The sequence below is a fragment of the Schistocerca serialis genome, chromosome 1, assembly GCF_023864345.2.
Source record: "Schistocerca serialis cubense isolate TAMUIC-IGC-003099 chromosome 1, iqSchSeri2.2, whole genome shotgun sequence".
NCBI classification, from domain to species: domain Eukaryota; kingdom Metazoa; phylum Arthropoda; class Insecta; order Orthoptera; family Acrididae; genus Schistocerca; species Schistocerca serialis.
The window spans coordinates 449,433,134-449,457,151 of NC_064638.1; the positions used below are offsets into that span (position 1 = coordinate 449,433,134).

General features: G+C 45.7%; 1 protein-coding gene across 1 annotated transcript in view; it reads right to left on the reverse strand.

The window, feature by feature from the left end:
• Positions 1 to 24,018, reverse strand: part of LOC126482883 (mucin-19) — a 781,435-nt gene that overhangs the window by 24,428 nt on the left and 732,989 nt on the right. The window contains exons 8-9 of the mRNA XM_050106575.1: positions 16,473 to 16,896; positions 5,088 to 5,668 (exon numbers count right to left, since the gene is read on the reverse strand). Of these exons, the coding sequence (XP_049962532.1) occupies positions 5,088 to 5,668; positions 16,473 to 16,896 (1,005 nt within the window). The remainder of the gene's footprint in view (positions 1 to 5,087; positions 5,669 to 16,472; positions 16,897 to 24,018) is intronic.

The following is a 24,018-nucleotide window of genomic DNA, read 5'->3' on the forward strand; positions in this document are numbered from 1 at the left end:
TCAGTGGAGAAAAAGTAACATCAGAATGTGCCGGTCAGGTCTGATCAGTGACTTCGAACGCTATTGGTTACCGGATATCACCTGAGTAACATATCCAACAGGGAGATTTCAACCACTCAAAAACTGTCCAAGTCGACTGTTGGTGATGTGATTATGAAGAGGAAACGCGAAAGAACAACCGCAGCTAAAACAAGACCAGGCACATCTCATGTACTGAAGGATAGCGAACGTCGAGCATTGTGGAAGGAATCATTTCAATGAGGTGCAATGGTCGAGCAGCTCCTCATAAGCCACACATTTCTGTATTCAATCCTAGGCGATACTTGAGGTGGTATAAATGGATGACTGGAAACGAGTGATTTGCAGCGATGAATCACATTGTACCAAGTGGCAGTCCGATGGAAGGGTTTGGCGAATGCCTGGAGAACATTACCTGTCGTCATGTGGTAGTGCCAACAGTGAAATATGGAGGATGTGATGTTGCAGTATGGGAGTATTTTTCATTGATACGTTTTAGTTCTCTTATTGCGCTTAAGAAAATAGTAAATGTGGAAGGATACGAAAGCATTGTACAGCATTGTATACTGCGTACATTATAGAAACAGTTCAGAGACGGCTGTTTGTAACAGCATGACGATGCACCCTGCCAAAAAACAGCATCTGCGAGGCAGTGGTTTGTGGACAATAACATTCCTGAAATGGACTGGCCTGCCCAGAGTCCCGACCCGAACGTAGTGGAAGATCTGTGGGATGAGTCAGAACCGTGTCTTCGCTCTAGACGCTCGTGCCAAACTTCGCCACCTTGTGTGGTTTACTAAACTAGGCAGAGCAGTTAACCACTGCACAGTGGACTCCCACTTAGGAGGGGGACGATTTAAATCCCAATCTGGCTATCCAGATTTCGATTTCCCGTGATTCCCCTAGACTGCTCCATGCAAATGCCGGGATGGCTCGTTTCAGAAGGGTACTGCCGATTTCCTTCCACGCCATTCCCCAAACCTACCTTGTATTCCATCTCTAATGACTGCACTCTTGACGGGACGTTAAACACGAGGGTTGGCCAGAAAGTAATGCAACGCATTCTTTTTCTTCAACAATTCCTTAATGAACATAATGACAATTACACACGCGGAAGAATGGTGTTTTATCTACACACTCTATTTTTTCACGTTATCTCCATCCCGTTCTATGGCCTTCCTCCAGTGCGAAACAAGGGCTCCTATGCCCTGTTGGTACCAATCATTATTCTGGTGGTGGAGCCATTGCTTCACTGTGTGAATCACCTTCTCGTAGTCCTCAAAATATCTTCCACGAGTGGTATCCTTTAATGGCTCAAACGATGGGGCCAGGTCAGGGCTGAAGGGTGGGAGGGGTAACATTGTCCAACTCTGTTTTGCGATGTGTGCAGCAATCCTCAGATTTGTGTGGGGCCGAGCTTTATCGTGTTGCAGCAAAATATCTCCTGCGGTGCTGTGGAGCCGAAGCCGCTGGAAGCGGTCTTGAGTTTTGTTAATGTGTTGACATTTGCTTCTGAATTAATGGCACAGCCTCTTGGTATCTGATCAATGAGACTCACAACTTTCCAGTCCCAGAACATGGTGATCATGACCTTACCGGCAGAAGCAGTTGCTTTGTTTTCTCTTCTGTGGAAAGTGGGAATGGCGCCATTCCATCGACTGTCGTTTTGTTTCGGGCTCAAAATGGTGAGCTCAGGTTTCATCACCTATCACAATCCGGAACAAGAAGGCCTCCACCCTCAGCTTCAGAACGCTACAACCAATCAAGACAAGCTTTTTTTTCTGTGCGATTTGAGAACCACCGTTAGACACCGCAGAACCAATCTGGTACACACTTTTGAAAATCCAAGAGTGCGACTAATTGCATCCACACTTCCTTTGCTGATTGACAGATGCAGCGTCAAATGCCGAGTAGTAATGCGTCTGTCCTCGCGAATGACAAAGTCAGCTCGCTTCAACATGTCAGGACTCCCCGACCGCTGCAAATCGTGGAGCATCACCGAAGTGCCTTCTGATGACCTCACCCTCCGTGCCCACCGACTAACTGTACTTCTGTCGACGAAGATGCTCCATAGACTTTGAACAAGCGTTTGTGAATATTCCCCACAGTTTCTTTCTCTGCAGCGAGAAATTCAATGACAGCACTTTGCTTATAACGTACACCACCTACAGACGCCATTTTGAAACTGTCCTGCAACAGCTACACTATCTGTCGAAAGTGACGGAAACTTGGCGCCCTCACTCAGTGGACTTCAAATAATACATGCGTCACGTTTCGCATTCGTAGCATTATTTTCGACCGAGAAAAAAAATGCGGTGCATTACTTTCTGGGCAATCCTCGTGTAATATCCCTTCGTCGATTTCTCTGGTTTGGGCTCTTGAGGAAGAATAGGATGGAATTGCTCCAAACACATCCAGATACCTCACCGAAAGTGTCCCCAGCAGAGGTTCAACTTTTCATAGAGACGAAGGTTGGACACAGTACATATTAAGGTCCATTCGTACGTGTCTGGATACATTTGGTCAGACTGTAATCAACATGCGCGGTCTGTATCATCTATGGTGTAACAAGAACACCAGCTGTCAATCTGATTTATGTACTTATTTGTATTTTTGTGACGTTCAGAACTGAAATATCACTCAACCAAAGCACTTAGGTGCAGTTCTCAAGAGTTCTCGATAAAACCGATGTACAAGTTTTACGAGGCACTTTACCTCACTAAAATTAAGGCAATTTTCACCATGTATTTTTACTGTATTATGATGTAATAAATCTGCAAACTGTTCAATAAAAGCTGAAAAGGAAAATAAATTTGGTACCGTTGCACAGTAGTAATCGAGAAATCAAGTGATCGCTTGTTCGAATATCATTAAGGTCTTCTTTTTCCGTTTTATTTATTTCGTTCAATTCGAATACCTACATAATTCAAATATAGAATTCATCCGGTATGTGCTAATTAACACGTATCTAATCACCATTTAACGCGAAAATGCATGTCTTCTGGTTTCTAAGTACATACTGCCCACATTTCAATCATTATTTCTTAATTATGGATATTCTAATAAAGATTGTTAATGAAGATCACGTAGATGAGAAATAAAGTTTCAAGTCTGTTAACACTTTTTTTTTTTTTTTTTTTTTTTTTTTTTACAGAAGATCGACAATTAAGAGTTTATATTTGCAATAAAAACTGTAATTTTGAATGTCCGATACGTAATTAGAAACAAAAATGTGCATTTGTAACAGTAAATGATGATTAGGTATGTGTTAATTACAATATATTCGATGGATTTTATATTTAAATGATGTAGGTACTGGAACTGAACGAAAAAATAAAACGAAAAGAAAGGCCATAGCGAGATTCGAACCAGCAATCGAAAGATTACCCGATTACCGTTCTCTAATACTACCGAGTGAACCACGCTGCCCGATATTAATGAATTAAAGTTCCTCAGAAAAATACAAAGCCGATTATCCTGAGAATGAAACGAAACGAAACGGACGAATGGTATTGACGGCTGGGAATCCCTACCCGGCGAATTTCGGCTGCCGAGCTGCAAGTCTTTTCCGTTCACGCCAGATTGCGTGTGAGTGATGATGAAATGATGAGATCAACACAATACCCAGTCCTCGAGAGGAGAAAATCTCCGACACAGCCGGGAATCGAATCCGGGCACGCTGCATGGCAGTCAGAATGCGCTGACCTCTGAGTTAAGGAGGTGGACGATTACCTCGAGAATTTTTGAGAATTGCACCGGTTCGCTTCGGGAGACTGATACCTCACGTACTACAAATATAAAAATTACCATTATCCGACTGCCGGGTTGTCTCCCTGTAAAGCCGTCGGCACATGGACCATGCAACCGAACGTTGAGCGTGCCAAGTTTCTGACGTCATAGAGTGGAAAAGCACGTTCGGGAGTCTTTCCGAACGTGCAGAGCAATGTCTAGCAAGTCAGATATTCTGAGCGTGCGTCTGAGCGTTGACCAATGAGATGGCACAACGCCACCTACGTCGCACGCACGCCGTCTCCCTTCAGTACAGAGTTGTGAGGCGCCATATTGGCATTCATTTCAAGCCTATGCATATATATGCCGTTTCTGAGCACCAGCAAATTGAGAATCACTGGAAAACCAGTTGTTAAGTGTGTGATTCGATCCAATAAAATAATGAGAAACATCATATTCGTGGCAAAAGCACTATTGTAACTTGCGTATTATGACAGTATGCTATTTGAAGGCAGCGACACACTGAAGATCCACCCAAAACGCATTGTTCTTGGCACAATTTGTTATAGTTAAATTTCAATTAGTAATATATCTACGATTAAGGTTTTTATCATGTGGTAACATGCTATGATTGAGCGCCAATAGTCTATTGTAAGTGTAGCGATGCCGGCACGGTAACTCAGCGTGTTCGGTCAGAGTGTTAGCTGCCCTCTGTAATAAAAAAACTGAGTTAATCGATTAATGGATCAACGACGAACTGAAACGGGTGTCTTGCGACGTCCGTCCCGAGCAGATACAACGAACGAAAACGAACAAAATGTTAGTAGTGTTGCTGATACGTATGAAGTAGGATTCTTCCAATGAATCTCAGTCTGGCATCTGCTTTACCGACGATCAACTTTATATGATCATTCCATTTTAAATCACTCCTAATGTGAGAATGATGAAATAATATTTATCTTATATGGAGAAGTATTGCAAATTTGTGTCGTAATGTATATAATGGAACTTTTATAAGCCTGTGCCCTTACTGATTGGACATGTTACTCTCCTTTTCGTGGACGATGGAGGAAATGTGCGTTTTAATAGAGCTAACGTGTTAATTTTACGAGCGCCCGTTCAGTAAACAGTGTGATTTACGAACTAGAAACATCCCGCAACTGCCGCTGGAGTGCGTTGTGATCGTGTATACCACGTTGGGGCCCACGTACCGTATGCAAAAGTCGCATCATTTCTGAGGCTTCAGCAGCACGTTGAACTTAGCGCGCTCAACGTTGACGTTCGACAGCACGGCCCGAGTGGCGACGGCTTAAGACAGACATGACTGGAAGCGAGCTTACCGCCTGGCACTGTGCTGCCGCGCCACGGGCAGCGGACTGCCGGTGCCCTCCCTGGCGGCCGAGGATGCGTCGGCAGTCGCAGCAGCCGCCGCCGCCTGCGACTGCTCGGAGGTGACGTGCAGCGCCGAGCGGGCAGCCGAGTGGCGGCGCGCGCTGGAGCGACGCAGGAACGACTCGCGGTAGCGGCCGGAGGGCTTGCGTGCCGGCGCCGGCTGCGTCTGCGCCTGCGGCACAGCCTGCTGCTGCTGCTGCTGCTGGTTGAACGACGGCTGCGGCAGCAGGTCCGCCGGAATGTGGTAGGTGCAGTGCCCGCGGTTGCGCGCCGGCCGCCGCCGCTCCTCCGCCGCCTCCATGTCGACGCACGACCCGTTGTCGATGAAGTCCAGCTCCTCCTCGTCCGCCAGATCGCCGCTGCCGCTGCCGCCCCCGCCGCCCCCGTCCGCCTCGCCGCTGCCAGCCTCGCCCTCGTCTTCGTCGTCGCCGTCCACGTCGCCGTCGTCGTCGCCGCACTCTTGGCCCGTGTCGAAGTCCGTGTCTTCGTCACAGTCCGTGGGATCGCTGTCGCTAAGGATATCCGTTTCCTGTGTCCGACAAAGAACATTTTTTATTGACGTCGTACATTACCCTAAGACTCTATTACCTATGACATGCATTACTGTGCTCTGCCTTCACCACAGCACAATTAATTTTTTTTTTATACAGTTCGGTTTGGAATAGGCAACACTTCGTAACGTGACATTTTAATGAAAAAATGGTTCAAATGGCTCTGAGCACTATGGGACTTAACTTCTAAGGTCATCAGTCCCCTAGAACTTAAAACTACTTAAACCTAACTAACCTAAAGACATCACAGACATCCATGCCCGACCTACGGCCGTAGCGGTCGCGCGGTTCCAGACTGAAGCGCCTAGAACTGCTCGGCCACACTGGCCGGCGACACTTAAATGAACCATCAGGCCAGCTGTCAATGCTTTTATCTCGTACAATAGGCCTATTTCAGCAGTACTGCCACTGTCAAGTAGGCCTGCGAATATTTCACTTTGTAAATTTCATATTTGTATATGGAGTTAATTCTACATATACAGGGTGTTACAAAAAGGTACGGCCAAACTTTCAGGAAACATTCCTCACGCACAAATAAAGAAAAGATGCTATGTGGACATGCGTCCGGAAACGATAAAATTCCATGTTAGAGCTCATTTTAGTTTCGTCAATATGTACTGTACTTCCTCGATTCACCGCCAGTTGGCCCAATTGAAGGAAGGTAATGTTGACTTCCGTGCTTGTGTTGACATGCGACTCATTGCTCTACAGTACTAGCATCAAGCACATCAGTACGCAGCATCAACAGGTTAGTGTTCGTCACGAACGTGGTTTTGCAGTCAGTGGAATGTTTACAAATGCGGAGTTGGCAGATGCCCATTTGATGTATGGATTAGTACGGGGCAATAGCCGTGGCGCGGTACGTTTGTATCGAGACAGATTTCCAGAACGAAGGTGTCGCGACAGGAAGACGTTCGAAGCAATTGATCGGCATCTTAGGGAGTACGGAACATTCCAGCGTATGACACGTGACTAGGGAAGACCTAGAACGACGAGGACACCTGCAATGGACGAGGCAATTCTTCGTGCAGTTGACGATAACCCTAATATCAGCGTCAGAGAAGTTGCTGCTGTACAAGGTAACGTTGACCACGTCACTCTATGGAGAGTGCTACGGGAGAACCAGTTGTTTCCGTACCATGTACAGCGTGTGCAGGCACTATCAGCAGCTGGATGGCCTCCACGGGTATACTTCTGCGAATGGTTCATCCAACAATGTGTCAATCCTCATTTCAGTGCAAATGTTCTCTTTACGGATGACGCTTCATTCTAACGTGATCAAATTGTAAATTTTCACAATCAACGTGTGTGGGCTGACGAGAATTCGCACGCAATTGTGCAATCACGTCATCAACACAAATTTTCTGTGAACGTTTGGGCAGGCATTGTTGGTGATGTCTTGACTGGGCCCCATGTTCTTCCACCTACGCTCAATGGAGCACGTTATCATGATTTCATACGGGATACTCTACCTGTGCTGCCAGAACATGTGCCTTTACAAGTACGACACAACATGTGGTTCATGCACGATGGAGCTCTTGCACATTTCAGTCGAAGTGTTCGTACGCTTCTCAACAACAGATTCGGTGACTGATGGATTGGTAGAGGCGGACCAATTCCATGGCCTCCACGCTCTCCTGACCTCAACCCACTTGACTTTCTTTTATGGGGGCATTTGAATGATCTTGTCTACGCAACCACGGTACCAAATGTAGAGACTCTTCGTGCTCGTATTGTGGACGGCTGTGATACAATACGCCATTCTCCAGGGCTGCATCAGCGCATCAGGGATTCCATGCGACGGAGGGTGGATGCATGTATCCTCGCTAACGGAGGACATTTTGAACATTTCCTGTAACAAAGTGTTTGAAGTCACGCTGGTACGTTCTGTTGCTGTGTGTTTCCATTCCATGATTAATGTGATTTGAAGAGAAGTAATAAAATGAGATAAAACATGGAAAGTAAGCGTTTCCGGACACATGTCCACATAACATATTTTCTTTCTTTGTGTGTGAGGAATGTTTCCTGAAAGTTTGGCCGTACCTTTTTGTAACACCCTGTATGATATGAAGTGGGACAAGCATGTAATGGCAGTTGTGGGGAAGGCGGATCGTCATCTTCGGTTCATTGGAAGAATTTTGGGAAGATGTGGTTCATCTGTAAAGGAGACCGCTTATAAAACACTAATACGGCCTATTCTTGAGTACTGCTCGAGCGTTTGGGATCCCTATCAGGTCGGATTGAGGGAGGACATAGAAGCAATTCAGAGGCGGGCTGCTAGAGTTGTTACTGGTAGGTTTGATCATCACGACAGTGTTACGGAAATGCTTCAGGAACTCGGGTGGGAGTCTCTAGAGAAAAGGCGTTCTTTTCGTGAATCACTACTGAGGAAATTTAGAGAACCAGCATTTGAGGCTGACTGCAGTACAATTTTACTGCCGTCAACTTATATTTCGCGGAAAGACCACAAAGATAAGATAAGAGACATTAGGGCTCGTACAGAGGCAGTCATTTTTCCCTCGTTCTGTTTGGGAGTGGAACAGGGAGAGAAAATGCTAGTTGTGGTACGAGGTACCCTCCACCACGCACCGTATGGTGGATTGCGCAGTATGTATGTAGATGTAGATGTAGATGTATTACAGCTTGTAAATTTCATTTTCTTTTGCGATATTTGTATATGCAGTTAATTCTGCATATAAACTTACGTCTCGCTGGACGAGATGTACGTATTTCAACACTGATGAGTTCTTTTGTCAACTGTCCCGTTTTTATGACTGTAAAATAAAGTCACGTAATAATTTCACAGCTAACTGTCAGCTCTCAATGACGCTATATGTTTACAAATTGGTTCAAAATGGTTCAAATGGCTCTGAGCACTATGGGACTTAACTTCTAAGGTCATCAGTCCCCTAGAACTTAGAACTAATTAAACCTAACTAGCCTAAGGACACCACACACATCCATGCCCGAGGCAGGATTCGAACCTGCGACCGTAGCGGCCGCGTGGTTCCAGACCGTAGCGCCTAGAACCGCTCGGCCACTCCGGCTACAAATTGGTTATAGCTGGTAAGCGGTACTGTAAGAATTACTGATAATTTAGTTGTCTGTGTAATCTTTGGTTGTTTGTTCTTTATCCATTATCTTCCACAATGCCAGTAAAATTTTCCAGGTAATAACTGTGTTTGAAGTCGGTCTGTTCATTTAATATGTCGTTCTGGTAATCCTGGAAGAATTAGAAATTTATACAAACATGAAAAATTATCCGCTCAAGTTATCCGCTCGGTATGTTAAACGAACATACCTATTTCAGACATAAATATTGCCTGGAAAATCTTATTGAACTAGGGGAACATGACAAAAGAAAAATAAAATAAACAACCAAAATTTGCACAAACAACTAAATTACCTGTAACTCAAACGATACCGCCGAAGAGCTGTTAACACTTTGTAAACGTACAGCATCATTGAGAACTGTCAACTAGCTGTCAAATTACTGCGAGACTTTATTTTATCATCATAACAACAGCGATAAGCGACAAAAGAATTCATCAAAAATGCTATATGTACAAATACCGACTAAATTAAGTCTACAAACTGTAATATTCGTATGTACTTGACAATGACATTACAGCCGAAATAGGCTTGTTGTACGAAATATAACGAAAGTATTAGCAGCTAACTTCGAATATTCAATTTAAAATATCACAATACAACTAATTTTATCCATTTATTAATTAGCAATGTGTGCTCAGAGTGAGCATTAATTTGCAAGGTTATGTAAGTTTTTAGCCTTTGCCATAGTCTGTCACAGATTTCGTTCTGTTGTGCACACTATCATGTGTTATTTTTTACATCCTTGACATACTTGACGGCACAGCACACATTTATGCTCTTGAATCGGTTCGTGAAATGTGTTGCTGATAAATATTTTATGATGAAACCTGCGTGTTGCGAGTCTTATTGTTACGTGTCACTGGTTTCTACAGTCTCTGGTCCAGATGCCATCTACTATAGCTGGCGTTTGTAGAACTTCTTCTTCTTCGACTGTTTAACATCCATGCACAGAATGTCACGAACACAATAGAGGAAGACTCAAAAGCAGAAATGATTCTGTACGCATACGACAGGTGATAGGATAAATAGTAATAAGAGTATGCTTGGAAAGTACTACAAAGACTAACTTTCACATAGGAAAATAAGAGTAAAGCAAGATAAGACTGCTCAAATGACATTCAGGAACGGAGGAAAAACATCATTCAAAGACAGTTTAATTCTATACAATGAACCGCTGCAAAAAGTAGGAAATTACAAATACCTGGGAATTATATTACAGATAACTGTACATCTTTCAACGTGCGTTTGCATGAAACGGCAGCACGCAGCCATTAAAGCCTCATACAATAAGCCCCAAGACAACTAGTATATGAACAAGCGCAGGGATGATGCTATTCCAAGCAGCATTGGCGGTAATCATAAAGTGTGGAACAGAGGTCATATAAGAATCAGCAACATGAAAATTACGAAAAGAGTCAACATGATGTTCATACTAGAACAGTGCTATCCTGACTTACAAGAGGAAGTCAGTTGAAAACCAGACAGATGGGGACTAAACTGTTATTATTTCAAAAGCAGTCTTGAAATTGTGAATACATTTATTACACTCTGAGACAAGGATATCACTGCCTTCGTGGAAAAATGCTTGAGGTTGCAAATGTAACCATGGTTGTGTGCAGATGTGCACCTCTTCATCAGAAACAAATCGACGGCCGCCAGTGTCTTTCTTCAGGACTCCAAGAATTTAGAAATCGCATGGGAAGGAATCGGAACTATATGGAAAATGTGTAAGGGCTTGGTAGCGCAGTCAAAACAACTTGGCAACACTTCGGCCCTCCCAGAAGTTTCTCTGGGTAGCTCTTACACATTCTCCATACAGTCCCGATCTCTTCCCACGCAATTTCCATAGGTTTGGAGCGTTGAAGAAAGTTATTCGTGGCCATCGATCAGCATCGGATGAAACTGTGCACACCTGGGTACAATCACGATTCCATAGGCACAGGCAAACATTTTCTCGTGAAGGCATTGACCGTCTTTTTTAATGGGATAAATGTATTAACAGTTAGGCGATTACTTTTGAAATAGTAAGCAGTTTACTTACTTTTTCCATCGGTCTCGTTTTCGTTTGAGAGTCCCTTATTCATATGAACTCAAGAAAGAGACTAATTTTACAGTAGACATCAGAGTTCATCTCATTTTGTTTAGGTGTTACGAGATTCTTCCCTCAATTTCCGAAAATATTCGCCTAAAAGTCAGAAAATTTACCTTGCATCTTAATTCCACCGTCATCTATGTAGTCCTCTCGTGTTTGTATGCAACGCTTTCAGCGATTTTCCTGTTGTTGGAAAACATTGCTGGAGGTCTGCCGGCTGAATCAAGTTTAAAATTAGTTGCGTTTCCGCTTGAATCTCTTCTACTGAATCAAATCGCTGCCCTTTCAGCTTCATTTTCGGGAAGAGGAAGAAATCGCAACGGGCTGGACCAGGGGAGTAAGGCAGCACGGGAAGAGATTTTTTTTTTCTTTTTGTCAGGAGTACTCTCACAATAATCGAGGGGTGTGCAGGTGCGCTATCATGATGCAGCAACCAGTCTTTGTTCTCTCGTCTCTCAAGCCGTTTGCGTTCCCACATCCAATTTCAGTCGCCCCAAAATATTGCAGAAGAATCTCTCTATTGACGTCCGAACACATGAAAGCAACTTTTTATGAACAGTTCCATAAAGGAAAATAGCACTGATTTGAGGTTGCTGGGTTCTTGGCGTGCTTTTTCTGGACTTCAGAGAATACGGTGGCTTCCGCTGCGAAGGTTGTCGTTTTGTTGCAGGGTCGTAACCGTTATTACCCTGCACACGAAATTTGGATCACCTCGAACTGTTGTTTGCAGTTCACAGCACATCTGAACTCGACAGCCTCGTTGGTCGGAGTTCAAAAGACAACAAACTTCGCTGCAGTTCTTCTCATGTTCAGTCCATCAACTAAAATGCGTTGACATTCCCGTACGAAATTGTAACGATTTCACAAACGACGTGGATTATCCGCCTTCTGTTCTTGGTGATCGCTCCACGTCCTTTCGCGATCGTTTCTGTTTTTGTGCACGATGACGGTTGGTCTGAGTGTCTGACGCCCTCCACCGACTCCTGGCCATCTTTAAATAAATTAACCTACTCAAATGCTCTTTCTTGGTTCAAAGCTTGCTCACCAGAAGTTTTCCTTAGCGCGCGGTGGACTTCAACTGCAATTTCACAAAGCTTCAATCAAAACTTAATGCAGATTTTTTATTCTTTCAGTCAGCCATTTCGAAATTGACGGAAGCATTAGAATACCGTAAGAAGAAACCAGCTATAAAATCCTCACCGATGCATTCACAACGAGGCCAGGTGGCTTACTGGCAGTTGAAAGACACGACTAGGGGCTCTTAGTGGTAGGAGTTTGTACTGCTGTTGTTTGGGCACAATATTAAAATTCTCGAAAATTTTCAGAAGCACCTTGTACTTCGGTAAGTCTATTCATGTCCACATTCAGGCACCTAGAAGGAAATTTCCTGTAGATATATAACACCATAATACTATATACCTACAGCAATCATCTCTGAAGGCTAGAACGCGACCGAAGCGCAGTAGTGTTACCACCACGTTACTGTATAATCAAATCAGATGTAACCGATCCTCATCAGGTACTGGTACCATAATAATCGTCTGCATCAGTCTGTATGGTAACATTCATTTTTTGGCGTCAAAAATAAGATAAAAAAGAGTCTGAGCAATTCAGACTTCCATCACTCTGCCAGACCATTTAACTTTTCTAAAAATTTTATTTAAATAAATAAACATAGCTGTAGTGACTTGGCAAGACAGCGAAGCCACTCGGAGGTAACCGAAAGGCACGCGTTTAAGCTCACGCAGATTGGCGTGAGGTCTGGAACAAGGTAAAGTAATTATCCTATAAAGAAAAGAACGTAGTTCTTGGAATACTTAACTTTAATCCACAATTGGAGAACATCGCTCTTGTTTAGACAGTATTACAATATCAAATATAAACTGGTAATGGCGCCTTGCTAGGTCGTAGCAAATGACGTAGCTGAAGGCTATGCTAACTATCGTCTCGGCAAATGAGAGCGTATTTGTCAGTGTAGCATCGCTAGCAAAGTCTGCTGTACAACTGGGGCGAGTCTCTCTAGACCTGCCGTGTGGTGGCGCTCGGTCTGCAATCACTGACAGTGGCGACACGCGGGTCCGACGTATACTACCGGACCGCGGCCGATTTAAAGGCTACCACCTAGCAAGTGTATTGTCTGGCGGTGACACCACAAGAACTCTGTACAACTATCTGTTATAAATAAATCCTTTACTCATACGTTTATATTACAAGAAAATGGGATAGATAAGTGATTGGGAAACATCAGTTGGCTACTGGAGACATATCATCTGCTGCTATGATAGCCAGTTGTCGTTTGAGGATGGCGTAATAAGCCTGAACTGAATTATCATCAAAACAGTTATTGCAGAACAACGCGGAAAACAATTATTTGTGATTTATTGTGTTTCTCTACGCATCCAAGTAGCTCATTTGAACTACCTCGAAAACGCACTTTAAAATTGTGACTTTTCAGGCTTTCCCGATGTATCGTTGCCAAGTACACTTTTCGGGTTTACTGCTGGATAACCCAATTTAAGTCCCACAATATTTGATCGAAACAACTGTAGTAGGATGTAATTCCTGCTCCTGGCCCCGATGAACTTCGATGTCTCCGGGCGAGTAACATCAGTCGCGTCTTGCGGCAATGACAAAGGCAACCAACGGGTGGTCATAAATAAACTGACAGAATTCCGAGTGCTGCACTGCGAGCTCTATACATCGCAGGACGCTAAAATATGGTAGGTACGCTCATTAATCAGTGTGCTTGTGGAACATGCTGAAAAATTAATAGTTCCACTTTCTGCCACCAGGTGAAAATATGGTGTTGTAAGCAGTCAGAAAATGGTGTGGGTGGAGGAGGAGCGGGAGCTTGTGAAACCACACCCATCTGGTCATGTAAGCTGAGTGTTTTGGATGTTCCCACACAACATACGGTAGTTCAGTGCATTCGTGGCACCGTGCAGAGCAAAATGTGCTGGGCTGTTCAAACAATGTTTCCTGGTCATATGTCATCCACTTCCAAGTGTACCAAAAAACGAAGGGCAAAGTCACGGCGTTGTAGCCTACGTTTAGGTTAGGTTAGGTTAGGTTAGTGGTGTTTAACGTCCCGTCGACAACGAGGTCATTAGAGACGGAGCGCAAGTTCGGGTTAGGGAAGGATGGGGAAGGATATCGGCCGTGCCCTTTCAAAGGAACCATCCCGGCATTTGCCTGAAACGATTTAGGGAAATCACGGAAAACCTAAATCAGGATGGCTGGAGACGGGATTGAACCGTCGTCCTCCCGAATGCGAGTCCAGTGTGCTAACCACTGCGCCACCTCGCTCGGTGCCTACGTTTAGGCTTCATTTGGTGAACATTCTGGATTTTGCAGGTATATTAGTGTTAAACGCGCCTCAAAATCTTTCGCACTGTTGACTGGGGAGGGACAATTCCAGTGACACAGTGCGAGCACTGGTTGCAGAATTTGAGGCGTTCCTGCATGGTCAGCTATAGCTACAGAAATTCCGTCAACAACTGCCACGGGAATGGGCCGTCCCCCTCTCCATGCTTCACCACTAAATTCACCTATTTATTCGAATTTCTGGATCATATTATTTAGCCCACTGACTGACAAGGGGTCTCTTCACAGCCGTTTCTGTCGGCGATATTCCCGCAGTGCAGCGCTGCTATTGCTGTCGTTCAAATTAAGCAATTTTACCTGCAGTGCACGGTCTTTCTTCTCAACAGTCATTGCGGTTCGTACGGGAAACTTCAACCTTCATCATTCCTTACACCAACAGTCACGTTGCAAAAGAAATCGACAAGTTCGCACATGTGACAAAGAGCATATTGACGACAGGGAACATTTCACCTCGTGATTGCTTATAGCGCTATTTTTTCACTTGTGGCAGAAAGTGGAACTATTATTTTTGTCAGCATACTCCCCTATCGCACCGATTAATGAACATACATACGATGTTTTAGCGCACTGTGATGTAGATAGCCCTAACTGCAGAACCGTCAGTTTAATATTAATCACCCGGTACTATCACTTGAAGGTGTCGAACACCTGTTTCTATGAAATATTGTGGGACTTCCACAATGTTAACCGGCATTGAAGCCAAGAAGTTTAGTCGCTCTGGTATGCAATTAAAATACAAGGTAATGTATCATCCGTTTTCGATATTGCAAGATTTGTCTCGTATAAGGAGGTAGGTTATTACACGACCGAAAAAGTGTAACAACCTCAAGGACTGAGTTCAGTGGCGCCAGGATATAATATGCCCATAATGAGAAGTTGTAGTTTTAGCCATTCATCTGTCACGGTCACCCACGGTCAGGTGGCGCTCATAAGCTCTGTCTGTGCACCCTTTGTTTGACTCTGCAGGCCGTAACTGAGCTGAGTTCAAAGATGAACAGCGTTTGGAACATTCTTTTTGTGGCACAAACGTGCCATATCAAGGAGTACATACTCTAGCTGAATAACGTCAGCCATTTTTATGGGATCGCATAGGTGGATGGACGTACGGACGGACTGCTGCTAATACTGGGCGCAGTGTATCGGTGGTGGGTCGCTGCTTTCAGCAGTGGTCTGTGGACCATTTTCACACCAATAAAACAGGTCTGGACGTCTGTGTAGCACAAATGCACGTCAAAATTTGCGCATCGTGCAAGCAGCGACGGTCGACCGAACATCATACAGGGACGAAATCCTGGCACAGGTTTCACCCGCTGCGACATCAGAAACCATTGGAAACCGTCTGCTTGCAGCACGATTGAGATAATGTGTGCACCTGGCCACGCTACCACTTACACTACGAACCGCCAAGCTTGGTTACTGTGGTGTCTTGAAACTGTTTACTGGAGAGTGGAATGACGCTTTGATGTCTTCAGTGATGAAAGTAGGTTCTGTCTGTATGCCAGTGATGGGCGTACACGTGTATGACGTAGACCTGTTGAGCTGCCTATTCCAGACTCCGTTCGCCCATGACACATAGGTCTCACCACAGGCTGCGATGTGCTTGCGGTCACATTTGGTGTTTGGCGTAAGATAACCAGTGCCCGTTACACTGCACAGGCTGTTATTCCTATGCGACTATCATTTCTTCGACAGCAAAGTGATGTGGTTGTTCAGCAGAACAGTGCGCTTCCACATACGGCTGCTGCGATGCAACGTGCTCTTCTTGGTGTACAACTGCCCTGGTCAGCAAGATCACCATATCTCTCGTCAGTTGAACGCGTATGGGACATGACGAAGTGGGAACTTAATTGTTCTACAGCGCCTGCAAGAACCATTGCCGAATTGCAACAAAAGACGCAAGACGCTTTGCAGAATCTATCGCAGAGTCCCACTGGGTACATTCACTGTCGTTATCATGCAAGTGTATCTGCCTGCATTGCCGCCAGAGTGCGTACAGTGTTACTGCGACTGTTTGGGAACCCTTTACTGTGACGTGTCTGTTTCCTTTGGTCTGAATTTGTCATCATATATGCCTACCATAATGAACTATTTGTCACCACATTTGTCAACAAAATTGAGGGTGCTGTAATTTTTTTTCCGGCAGTGTGTATATCTGAAAGGAGGTCTAGTGTAAAGAAACAGTGTGTCAGTACCTTCTCATAGACGTAGCTCTCGTCGAACTTGCCGAGCATCTCGTTGAGCGTGAGGTCGTCCTCGTCGTCGAGCTCCAGCTCGTCGTGCTCGTCGGCGGACAGGGAGAGATGTGCGGACAGCGTGGCGCGGCCCACGGGCGCCGACACGCAGGCCCGGCCGCCGCAGCCGCTGCTGGCCGCCGACGAGCCGCCGCCCACGCCGGGCCCCGCACCGCCCACGCCACACGACGAGGCGGACGACACCGTCGACGAGGACGTCGACGAGCAGAGGCTGGCGCGCCGCGGTGACGTCACGGCAGAGCCGGGACCGTGCGGGCCTGCCGCCGCCACGGCGCCTGCGGGAGCGGGCGAGGCGCTGCCGCGGCTGCCACTGCCGGGGGGCGGCGTCGGCGTCGCGGCCTGCCGGCCCCACACGCGGCCCGCCCTGCGACACCGGCGCACGTTCAGCGCACACATCTCAGGCACAAAAGCCAAGTCATTGACGTATAACGTTTATAGCGGATGAGTTATGTGGTAAGGGACTTCACGACTCCTATTAAAATAAGACACTCGATTGACTCTCAGTACGAGTTTTACCGGTCAACCCCCAGCACAGATATTTTTAAGTAATCAAACTTCCATTTATAAAGTGTCATAGCCACACAAACATGTGTCGTACAATGACATAATTGTGGAGGTGCGTATCAGTGGTAAATGTGGATACTGCCTTCAAAATATGTTGCCAATAAGTTTAGTTAAGATGCAGTCAATTAAAACATGATGCATGACGCTGGAGTTTTACTGCATCAACAACGATATTGTAGGAAGCGACAAATTCTCTTTTCATCGTTTTGTGCGGGGAGTCAAGGAGAAAAAGTTTCGTAAAGGTTTGAAACTTTGTGTAAAGTTAGTAAAAGTTTTCTCATTCTGAAACACTGGAAAGTGCATACCACAAGTTACGGTGCCTCCAGACATACATACCATAGTACCTGTCTTACTGTTCAAATGGTTCAAATGGCTCTGAGCACTATTGGACTTAACATCTGTGGTCATCAGTCCCTGTCTTACTGTGTAACACCTTCAATATAAGGTCATAGCTATTAATGAATAGATGATTCAAATTTTTAAGTTTGGATAATAACTCTATTGAAAACTGAAAATCAATTTTTTGTTATCCTGGAAACCCGTTAGACAGGCAACCTCAAACAAGAGATGTCCCCCGGGTTACCTGTTCAGCAACATGCACTGTACGACACTACTAAAGTGTCACTTTCTCGAGCACCTTTAATTGTCTCCCGTTGCAATGCAGAAGTTTTAAATTTTGCTCAAAAGTGCCTTCAGCCTTCCTCTGCAGCGGCGCAAAGGCGTGGTGCCCTGTGACGTCATCCTCGGGCTCGGCGAAACTTGAAACAGCAAAGTGTCGAAACATGCGGGAAAAAGCCCATAGCTCAGACGTTTATGAGAGGTGTAAGGTTGGTTAATGATGTCGTTTTGGCACCTTCCATGTAGGTTTTTTCCATCACTAAACAGCCTAATAATTATTATTAAATACTTGAAATTTTGTTACAATGTTGTGTGCTATATTTATGCCAATTTATGTGCAACGTTCGGTCTATTCTTTTATATAGGCAATAAACTAAAAGAAAATGGTAAATGAATAAATAAATGTCACATTGGCACCATATGTCACCAAAATTCTTCCCAACGCCACCATAGACATTTCACACGATACGAAAGTCGTCACACCCCCTGTTAACCACATTTCACCTCCTCTTTTGACGCCTCTGTGATAGAGGTCAGAACCATGATGTCCCAAGTTGAAATCGCGCTGTTTTCTTATGGATGGCCGAGGAAGACATTTCAGCTACACCACAGCTTACTATCGACATGAAAAGACCTCAGGTGGTGGCATAAAGGGCATCAATGAAACCACCCCTTCCCTTGGGTCGTTGACACCCTTCAGCTGATGGCATTACGCTGCTGCCCTAGTGCCTTCCAGTGGATATGTGGCGTTGGAGGAGTGTAGAATGGCCTGCCTGGCTGCAGGCGCCTAGGAAGCCGTCACGGTGTGCGTCTATATAGGTACACTTTTATAGTGCGGAACAAAGATGCGTGGGCGACACCTAGTGTTCCCGAAGTGGGGGGCCTTACAGGGACACTTCACTGCTTTATTCACACGTGCCTCAATATTGCACCCTTCCCCCTCATGTGATCAGGTCATACGACGTCGCGAAACAGGAAGGCTGAGAAAGCATAAACACTCTTAAAATTCAAACTTCGTCAAATTGTTTTGATGGGTCCCTAGTGGTTCCACACTGTACACCAGAGAAGAAATTGCAGTCAAGTTATGCTCCAAAGGGGTGTGATCTCGTTCAATTAAGTTGCAAGACGAAAATGTCCTTAGAGAAGCGTCGAACCGTCTGTGTGGTAGCATGCTGTCAGCAGTGTCAAAAGCTTCAAGAACGTCGTCCGTTGCTTCTTGCACAGCCAACTGTCGTTTTCGGCTGCGAAATATGTGGGAATCAACACCCCAAGGGAAATGGTGGTTCCATTGAGGCCCGTTGTGCCACCCATGAGGCTTTTTGGCGTCAATTTTGAGAGGCGGTGGGTCTGTAACATTTTCTTCAGCCACCTATAAGAAAATCGCGTGATTTAAACGTTGGGCGTCGCAGTTCTGAACTCCAACGCAGAGGTGTGAAAAGAAGGAGTGAAATGTGGAGAAGAGGTGGTGTGACTACCTTCCCATGACTTGAAACGTCCACGGTGGCATTGGGCACAATTTCGATGCAATTTGGTGCCAGTGTGACATCATAAACCCACCTTACACCTCACATGAACTTCTGAACTCTCGCCTTATTATCGCATGTGTAGACACATTGCTGTCTGGAGCTTCACCGAGCCCGAAGGTGACGTCGCAGGGCTGCAAGTGTTTTCATTACTACAGAGGAAGGCCCCTTTGAGCCAAATTTAAAACTTATGCGTCGCAATGGGAGACAATTAAGCGGTTTCAAAAAAGTGTCTCGTTAATTGTGTTGCGCAGTGTAGATACAGTCATCAATCTGACATTTGTTTTGAAAACCACAGTGCTTTACTAGGTATGTTCTTCTGGAGGTGATATGTCGTTGACGGCCTCCGACCTCTGAACTGACTTACCAGATATAAACTTCCTCATTATTCTTTTCCTCCTGTCACAAAACTGCGCCCCCACGGAAATGGTGACAAGAGCATGAGCGTCGGCTGCCGTACACCAGTTATGCCATACGTTAGCTATGTGGCAGAGAACATGGAGAACTATAGAAGGACAGGACACTAACTTTGAAGAAGTGAGATCATAAGGTGTCCATGGAAGGTTGGGAAACGGGTTCGGCATTCATTTTCAGTTTGCTAGGCTGGCGATATAACTCACGGTGTCTGCCGCCCCCAACCATGGCAACAGATGTCTTATGGAGACAACTGCCGTGTTACCTCCAATAGGTGGTAACCATTTGTTGCCATATCTTACTCACGATGGTTTACTGTAAGCGGACATCTCATCTTAATTGGTACTAGAGAGAACTCTCAGGAAGAGAATCGTCTAGCGAGCAGGGATGCAAGGCTATCTTCATTTCAGGTGTCTATCAAACTTGCATAACCAAGATTTAGCAATGCATGAATCCGGGAGATGAGAGATGTACAGTAGTATGCAGCATGCTGTACAGACGTTATGTTATTGGTGGGGAGACACACTGTTCTCATGGTTCTTCCTCAACACAGGTGTTTAGTTGGTTGCTTTAGGATGTCACACTGCTCTGTATTTTTACACACACACACATTATATATATATATATATATATATATATATATATATATATATATATATATGTAGAGAGAGAGAGAGAGAGAGAGAGAGAGAGAGAGAGAGCGATCTACTTGTTCGAATCAGTTTCTCAAACACTACTTCCATGGTGTTATCGTGGACTATGTGTTTGAATGCACAAAGGCATAGTGAGGTCACCTCTAGAATTCCCAACCAACTTAATTGTCTTCAGCCTGAGGCTGTTACGGTGTTTTGAAGCTCGATCAACAGAACAGGCGAAGAAGATCGGAAGAAGAGCTGCGGAAAACGTATCAGATTTATTTAATCAGCGTGGGACAAAAGTGTTCAAGTAACAAGAATATTATTGCACGTCACGAAAAGACTTATCATAAAAATTATTCACTGTAAAACAGTGCTGTACGGTGTTAATGTATTTAAAGAACGGCTGTTGCAAGGTGTGTTTATTCACAGATAACCAGTTTAGATCAAGCGACCATCTTCAACTCAAGGTTTGACACTACATCAAGTCAAATACACTCCTGGAAATGGAAAAAAGAACACATTGACACCGGTGTGTCAGACCCACCATACTTGCTCCGGACACTGCGAGAGGGCTGTACAAGCAATGATCACACGCACGGCACAGCAGACACACCAGGAACCGCGGTGTTGGCCGTCGAATGGCGCTAGCTGCGCAGCATTTGTGCACCGCCGCCGTCAGTGTCAGCCAGTTTGCTGTGGCATACGGAGCTCCATCGCAGTCTTTAACACTGGTAGCATGCCGCGACAGCGTGGACGTGAACCGTATGTGCAGTTGACGGACTTTGAGCGAGGGCGTATAGTGGGCATGCGGGAGGCCGGGTGGACGTACCGCCGAATTGCTCAACACGTGGGGCGTGAGGTCTCCACAGTACATCGATGTTGTCGCCAGTGGTCGGCGGAAGGTGCACGTGCCCGTCGACCTGGGACCGGACCGCAGCTACGCACGGATGCACGCCAAGACCGTAGGATCCTACGCAGTGCCGTAGGGGACCGCACCGCCACTTCCCAGCAAATTAGGGACACTGTTGCTCCTGGGGTATCGGCGAGGACCATTCGCAACCGTCTCCATGAAGCTGGGCTACGGTCCCACACACCGTTAGGCCGTCTTCTGCTCACGCCCCAACATCGTGCAGCCCGCCTCCAGTGGTGTCGCGACAGGCGTGAATGGAGGGACGAATGGAGACGTGTCGTCTTCAGCGATGAGAGTCGCTTCAGCCTTGGTGCCAATGATGGTCGTATGCGTGTTTGGCGCCGTGCAGGTGAGCGCCACGATCAGGACTGCATACGACCGAGGCACACAGGGCCAACACCCGGCACCATGGTGTGGGGAGCGATCTCCTACACTGGCCGTACACCACTGGTGATCGTCGAGGGGACACTGAATAGTGCACGGTACATCTAAACCGTCATCGAACCCATCGTTCTACCATTCCTAGACCGGCAAGGGAACTTGCTGTTCCAACAGGACAATGCACGTCCGCATGTATCCCGTGCCACCCAACGCGCTCTAGAAGGTGTAAGTCAACTACCCTGGCCAGCAAGATCTCCGGATCTGTCCCCCATTGAGCATGTTTGGGACTGGATGAAGCGTCGTCTCACGCGGTCTGCACGTCCAGCACGAACGCTGGTCCAACTGAGGCGCCAGGTGGAAATGGCATGGCAAGCCGTTCCACAGGACTACATCCAGCACCTCTACGATCGTCTCCATGGGAGAATAGCAGCCTGCATTGCTGCGAAAGGTGGATATACACTGTACTAGTGCCGACATTGTGCATGCTCTGTTGCCTGTGTCTATGTGCCTGTGGTTCTGTCAGTGTGATCATGTGATGTATCTGACCCCAGGAATGTGTCAATAAAGTTTCCCCTTCCTGGGACAATGAATTCACGGTGTTCTTATTTCAATTTCCAGGAGTGTATATAACTATTTTCAGTTCCAGCATCTGTCATACAAACAAAAATTACTAACGCCTGTTTTCCAGAAAGTGCCAAGAAATTTATTACTTCTGCTTAAATGTATCCTGCATATTGATCGTGATGGAAAAATAGTTTCAGTCTATCACTCAAACGGAAGGATATCTACATTTACATCTACATGTCTGTCTGTATTTCACACCTAAGTTCGTAGCAGGAGGTCCATCGAAACACTTCCAGACTGGTTGTCTATCCTTTCACTGTCGAGCAGCACGTGGGAAAATGAATACCTAAGTTTTCCCGTGCGAGCTCTGACTTCTCTTATTTTATTACGACGCTCGTTTCTCCTTATACAGTTAGGTGTAAAAAAAATATTTCGTCATTCCTCAGAGAAAGCCAGTTATTGAAACTTCGTGAAAAGACCTCGTCGCAGTAAAGAAAGCCTTTACGCGTCTTTGGTTTAAAGATTGCCGCCCCAGCTTCCTTATTATATCCGTAACACTCACTCTCCTATTTCGTGATACTATAAAACGTTAAGCACTTCTTTAAACTTTTTCAATGCCAGCTGTCAGTCCCGTCTGGTAAGGATTCCAAACATTGCAGCATTACTCCAGAAGAGGACGGACAAGCGCAGTGTTCAAATGGTTCAAATGGCTCTGAGCACTATGGGACTTAACTGCTGAGGTAATCAGTCCCCTAGAACTTAGAACTACTTAAACCTAACTAACCTAAGGATATCACACACATCCACGCCCGAGGCAGGGTTCGAACCTGTGACCGTAGTGGTCGCGCGGTTCCAGACTGTAGCGCCTAGAACCGCTCGGCCAGTTTACAGATCATGGTACACTAGTTGGGAAGGGGAAGAATGGGGGGGTACAAAGGAGTGGGATCATGAGAAGGAGGGGAGATAGACAATATTGTACATATACGATAGTTTACTGAGTACATACGGAGATGTAAAAAGACGATAGTTTTGGAGGCATTGAATTTTACCTCTTTGAAAGAGGGCGTCTTAGGTATTGAGGGCCTGAAGGTCTAAGTGTACAAGTATGGCGCTAAAATTTGTTTTCTACAGTGCTCAGCAAAACGTAAGGACGAGATAGTTAATGTAACATACAAGTGGCGCAACATATTAAAAAGTTGGTGGTAATGAACGAAAGTGCGGGAGCATGCTTCCAAAGGTCTTTCAGCCGTGCACAATATCGTGTGGTCGGCGTGCCTGTAGCCCCAATGGGGCTAGCCCCTCAATGCGAGGCAACTGAAAGAACGTGAAGAGACTGTGTCAATCAGCTAGTAATTACGGTGCACTGTGGTGGTGTTCTTCAGTACAACATAGCCCGGACACAACATCTGGATTACTTCGCAGAAAGTAGAGCCATCGGGAAATTGGCAGGAAGACAGATTCTGAGTTGTGTAGCCGAGGACTCTGATATTGCTCACTGCATTGTTTCACACGCAAGGGGAGAGTTTCGAATCACAGTCACTCTTGCCGGAAGGAGAGGAGGCGGTCGACCACGGTCAACTACAGCAGCTGATGACCGCTACGTCGTGCAATACGCAAGAAGGGACCCACCACGAACAGCGAGTGCAGTGGCAACGACATTTAAAAGGAATGCTGGGTGCATAGTCCCACGCTCCACAGAGGCACAGCGACTGCAAAGTGATGGTCTCTTTGACTGACGACCAGTACGTTGTGTCCCGTTGACACGTGTACATTGGCGGTACCGTACTTCTCGGATGAAAGCAGAATCAGTCTGAGTATTCAAAAAATGGTTCAAATGGCTCTGAGCACTATGGGACTTAACATCTGAGGTCATC